Source organism: Mandrillus leucophaeus, unplaced genomic scaffold (assembly GCF_000951045.1).
Source record: "Mandrillus leucophaeus isolate KB7577 unplaced genomic scaffold, Mleu.le_1.0 Scaffold258, whole genome shotgun sequence".
Classification (NCBI taxonomy): Eukaryota; Metazoa; Chordata; class Mammalia; order Primates; family Cercopithecidae; genus Mandrillus; species Mandrillus leucophaeus.
In genome coordinates, this window is record NW_012102676.1 from 462,951 (window position 1) to 469,004 (window position 6,054).

Genomic DNA, 6,054 nt, shown 5'->3' on the forward strand with positions numbered 1-6,054 from the left:
TATTTTTAATAGAGACAGGGTTTCATTATGTTGGCCAGGCTGCTCTCGAACTCCTGACCTCAGGTGATCCGCCCTCCTCAGCTTCCCAAAGCACTGGGATTACAGGTGTGAGCCACCACACCTGGCCTGAATTCACTCTTATCCATTATTATCCTTCCATCTTACATTTCCATTATTTAAAATTGCCAGTTAATTGGTAAAGGTGTCATAAAAATCTATAGAATTCCATAATGTGTGATTAAGCTAAATGTATTTTTCTCCTTTCACATCTACTGATCATTTCTTCTTTACTGTCCTCCATCAGAGTGGATAATTTAAGCACTTGATTTCGTTCTTTGTTTTTACATGTAGAGTTTTTTTGTTTGTTTGTTTGTTTGTTTTGAGACGGAGTCTCGCTCTGTCGCCCGGGCTGGAGTGCAGTGGCCGGATCTCAGCTCACTGCAAGCTCCGCCGCCCAAGTTTACGCCATTCTCCTGCCTCAGCCTCCCGAGAAGCTGGGACTACAGGCGCCCGCCACCTCGCCCGGCTAGTTTTTTGTATTTTTTAGTAGAGACGGGGTTTCACCGTGTTAGCCAGGATGGTCTTGATCTCCTGACCTCGTGATCCTCCCGTCTCGGCCTCCCAAAGTGCTGGGATTACAGGCTTGAGCCACCGCGCCCGGCCACATGTAGAGATTTTTATTGCCGTGATTTCAGAAAGGAAAGCTAAGATGTCGGCAAAATGTTTGATACAAAAGATAACTCAAGAATTTTAGTTTTAGGAAAGCAAGTAAAATCTGTGGTAAATATTTTGACATATAATGAGACAGTGTTTAAAGGTCATCAAAATTTTTAAACAGAATCATACCTTCTTCTGCATTTTGTAACCACTCAACAAATTTCTTCATCTGGTCAAGAAAAACACTTTTGCCTTTAGCAACGTGTGCTTCCTTATACCATTTCAGTATTGCTTCTTCGCTCAGAACATCAGCTGCAATTTGAAATCAAAGATTTCAAAGTTACTACACAAATGTCATGTTTCAAAACAACTTCATGTCTTACAGTTTAATAGAAAGCAATCGTTTTTAATATAAAGCATTCTGTTACTTATCAGAAGAGAGGAACCAAATTGATTTTCATGTAGCACAGTGCCCTATTTTGATAGCTTACTAAAGGCTTAAGTAGGCATCCTAGGCATGATATAATGCAAGCCTATAGCTCACTACTAGGACTTGGAAATCTCTCACAGTGCTAATTTGCTGGTAGGAAATAGAATTATTTTGTAATTTGGCAAATGAATCAGCAATTCCAGCATTTTAGAACATTTTGTGTCCTGCCAAGTTCAACCATATCTTGATTAAAGAGCAACCTCAAATCACCAGTGTCTTTTAAGGGGATTGGGATTTTCTTTTTTAGGAGAAAAATGACAAAGGAAAAAAATGTAGATAATATGCAATAATGTTAGCAATTAGATATAAAAAGGAACTTCTGGGTTGTGGGAGTAATACACACATAAACTGAAGTTCCACACTTTCTCCATCACTAAATCACGACTTACTTTCCCACAGTATATCAAATTACAAGAGTAATATTTTTTCTCTACTACATTAAGGGAAAACAGACACATTAGCTAGTTTCCTACAGGTTTCTGACAACAACAAAAAAATGTTAACTATCTTTTGTCTAAAACTCTAAATTCCACAAATGTGCCTTGATATTCTCAAGATACCATTAATTGAGAGTATTTAATGTTAAGAATGAGAATATAAAAATAAGTGTACATATTCTCCCAATGTTCTAATGTCCTAATGGGTTGTTGTTTGGGAATTTGTAGTGGGAAACGAGATAGAAAACAGGTACAAAGCATTTATTATTGTCCCTGAGATGTGCTCAATTCAGTACAAATACTGATAAAGCCATATAATGTTAATAAATTACTCGAATGATATATTTTCAGTTAAAATGTAATTTCAACTTATGAAAATGACAGAAACAGTTTAATACTGTTTTCATTTAAAACATCACTGATATTTTCATAACAAAAACACTGGCTTTTTATTTTTAAAGAATTATTGGCTCTTGGAAAATGTTGTCGGATTAAATTGAAGAGACTGACCTGACTAAAATGAACAAGATTTGTTTATGAAAATAAAAGTTGTTTTTTTTTTTTTAAACTTGTTTATTATTATCACTAAAAACACTACATTTTGCAAAGGAAGCAAGAAGTCTGAATTTACTTATAGGGACTGGATGCAAGAGTTACAATCAGGGGTCCTATAGAATTACTCTTAGCTTCTAATTATTTTAGCTCTTTGTTTCCAGCTCTCCACTGAGATAAAAGAAATTTCTACTAGCCATCAGAGCCTAACTGTCATAGAGTTGAGGAGCAGGCAGTTGTGTCCCAAGGAATTGACCTGTTATTATGCAAGACTGCCTTGCAGAGACTTTTAAAGAACATTAACAGAGATTTTAAAAGTCCCTTTTATGTAATTTGTAATTTGTCTTTAAGATGCTTGTGATTAGATCCGTAATTATCAAACTGGATCATGTCTTCCTGTCTGTAGAATAATTTTGGGCATATACACCCAACGTATGTATATTTTTGAGTTTATAAATTATATTCATGCACTACTGAACTATCGTTATTAATGTTCTAAACAAACAATATAATTTTAAACTGTGACAAACATGGAAAGGAGAATTGATTTTTTTCTCCACACCTTACTGAACTGAGGATGATACAAAGTACAGGTTGAAAAGCTGATGTAGACTGCAGTTTAGTGATACTATTTGTCTGAGCTTTCCTTTTGAAGGTTGAGAGCTCATTCCTGTGTTTTGTTGCCCCACAGAGGCTGAAAGAGACCATGCAACTACTGAAATGCTTGTCGACGTCAGTGCTTGTGAAAAGCACACTAAATGATAGGCAAAACCTATCAAATGCATTGTTTACTGCAAATCTTGTGCCTTGATATTCTTTAATTGCCATTAATTGAGAATATTTAATGTTAAGAATAGGAAGGAGAATTTAAAATAAGAGGCGTCTACATATTAATGGTGCAATGTTGAGTTCTTAGAAGAACCCAGTTTGGTAATAACTACTTGCTGAAAGATCAAACTTCTAGCACCGGAGAATTATTAACTAAAAGCTACTGAAGTATCTACATGGAACACCATAGAGGCAAAGCATTAACATCAAAGAGTGTAAGAAGAAATTCAACTTCTATTTAGTGAAAGGAAAGGTCTGAAAAGGAAAGAACTCCTTGAGGGATAAAGAATCAGACAATTTTTTCCCTCACTAAGGATAAAGTGGGAAAAAGAGTTAATTAAAACTGAGAAATCATGTTTGGTGGGATATTCCACAAATGCCTCTTAGGAATACAGAATAACAGTAAAAGACAGTAAGAAAGGAACACATTGTATGATGGCACATAGAGACTGGAATATATGTTTCCCCTTCTATCTGGCCAACTTCTTCACAATGTTTGGTGAGATGCATGCACCTCGAGAGCCTTCACTTCTCCCCCTCCAAATTAGCTTTAACAAGTTAGGTGCCCTTCCTCTGTGGTCCTATCCCTTCTGACACCCTCTGTGTGAGGCTTATTTCAGCAATTGACATGGTGACTGTAATTCTTTGTTTTCTTCTACATCCTGAAATTCAGGAAGTCAGGCACTATATTTTGTTCATCTCATTTCCAGCATTTAATGAAACACTTGCCCCATAGTATCCATTCAACACATGTATAAGGAATAAATTTGTTAACTTGATGAGAAAAAAATAAATATTTCTCAATTTGTGGAGTTCTAATGTATTCATGAGGATCAAAGAGACAATATTGTAAAAGTGGCTTGAGAACTGCTAAATTTTAGATCATGTTAGTTATTTAGAAAGTTAGTCTAAAACTATGTCACTTGAAACTCTTGAAATTCAGAATTTTTTTATTAGGAATGTCACATAGGGACACAAGTCAAAAATAATTTACCCTAAGAATGCTGGGAATATATGCTGAGAAGGGCACTCACCCTTTTTTAGAACTAGAATAAAAAACTCCTTTTAGAAAAATTTGCATGCAGGATAGAATTTAACCTAAAAAACTTCTGCAAACAAGAAAACCCATGACAGAGATAATAACAGTACTTGACAAGGTAGTTTTATACATTTTAGACCATGCTGAGTCTATGGGACTTATCTTCAGGGAAAAAAGAAGAGAAAATTATTTTTAAAAGTCAATAATGTGATGCTTGAAAGTTAGCAATGGATTTACTCTTTCTTACTGCCTGAAATATACAAATCTAGATTTTAATACAGAAAGAGAATCTTTGCAAAATGACCCATCACCACTTTTTTCTTTGCTGACTAGTATTATTTAATTTGCTTTTATTCCGCTGTTATTTATATAAAAGATTCATAAATCTTTCAATAATGATATTCAATTAAGTAATTGGATTTGCCATGGCTAATCATATGCCCAAGTTTCTGTTATCCTCAAGTTCTGGACATGTTGGGAAAGGGGAGCTGTGTGTGTGTATGTCCATGTATGTGTTTGTGTGTGCTGTGTGTGTAAGAGAGAGATAAAAATGAAAATTAAAAAGGAGCAACGGTTTCCATTACATTTTAAAAACCACATTTTAAAAACTATGTTCCTTATGACAAACTAAAGGAATCCACAGAAACTTGGTAAAAGCAGCAGAGAAGACACTATTCCGTATTTGTAAGATGTGGATATGTACATGAAATCAAAGGTAAGTATAATCTTGAACATGTTACTGGAGTTCATAGCATCTGTTGCTTCTTGAATTCTATATACTTTACACCAGTGGTCCTGGTACAACAGTCAGAGCATCACTTTGGAAACTTGCTAAAATGAAAATTCTCAGGTCCAATCCTGGCCCTACTGAATCAGAATCTCTGGGGGAGCTGTGTTTTATACCAAGCTCTCTGGGTAATTCTTAGGCATATTAGGAAAAGAGTGCTTTAACACTCACTGTTTATTAAGTCTTTCTAGGCATATAAAACACAGAATGAGAGCATCAGATCTTTACAGAAACAAATCAAATACATGTCTCCTGGTGCACAAGTGTTTGGTGGACAAAATAAGGTGAAAGTAAAAATCTGGCAAAAAAGAGACAAGACGGTAAACATAGTTAACACAGTAATGCTCTTAATGTGGTATGGAACAATCATTCCTCAGGGATTTCATGTTCTCAAGAGAAAACATGGAATTATTTCACTTAGGAAAACAGACTATATATATCATTTTGTGGAAAATTACAAAATTACCTAGAAAATGGTATTTAAAATGTTAGTTCAGTGATGTATTTTAGGTTTCCACTTTTAAAAAAGTTTCCCAATTTCATTTCCAAAAATAACTAAGGCAGAATTAAAATTGATGTTGACACTCACCCTTCCTGTGTTCCCTGGGGCCAGGTCATACTTGCCACAGACCTAACTAATTTTAGGTTATTTAAACGCTGATTACCTAGTTAATCAATAAGCCTAAGAGTTCATGCCTCTTCTTTTTACTTCCCAGTGCTTACTTCTTGAGTTACTTTATAATTTCGGGTCATACTGACCCTTACCATCTGGGGCTGATGAATGAGAAAAAACTCAAAGTAGCCAGTTTTACTACCTGTCAGTAGTTGTTATAAGAAGTCTAAAGGAAAAGGAGGTTGGCATTAGTGGTTAAAATAGAGAAATCTGCAGGATTTTAATAGTTCATATGCCACCTAGATGCCATTTCCTATAACAAGGGGTTTGCTGATTCTTTGTGATTTCATTGCAATAACAAGATAGGGTGCTCCTGAAGATGAGACTCAAACAATGATGTCTCAGTTAAAAAAAAATTTGGTGAGAAACACTGGTTGAGTTATCTTTTAAATGACAAGAAAGCAAACTATGTTCAGGTAACTAGTTTATGAACAGTTTGGTTTTCTGTAGTGGAAAAAATTTACCACCCTCAAAACAGTGAAACCTGTTCCATAAGTCTCTCTGCCAGTTTTACAAATGGAGCCAGCTGTGGCCACGGAAGGTTGGGCCCCATTTCTCATTCTTGGCTGCTGGGTACCATCTATGAGTTGG

At 35.4% G+C, this 6,054-nt stretch overlaps 1 protein-coding gene across 1 annotated transcript in view; it reads right to left on the bottom strand.

The window, feature by feature from the left end:
- Nucleotides 1-6,054, bottom strand: part of BZW2 (basic leucine zipper and W2 domains 2) — a 79,539-nt gene that overhangs the window by 1,579 nt on the left and 71,906 nt on the right. Inside the window, exon 10 of the mRNA XM_011983943.1 lies at nt 847-969. Coding sequence (XP_011839333.1) covers nt 847-969 — 123 coding nt within the window. The remainder of the gene's footprint in view (nt 1-846; nt 970-6,054) is intronic.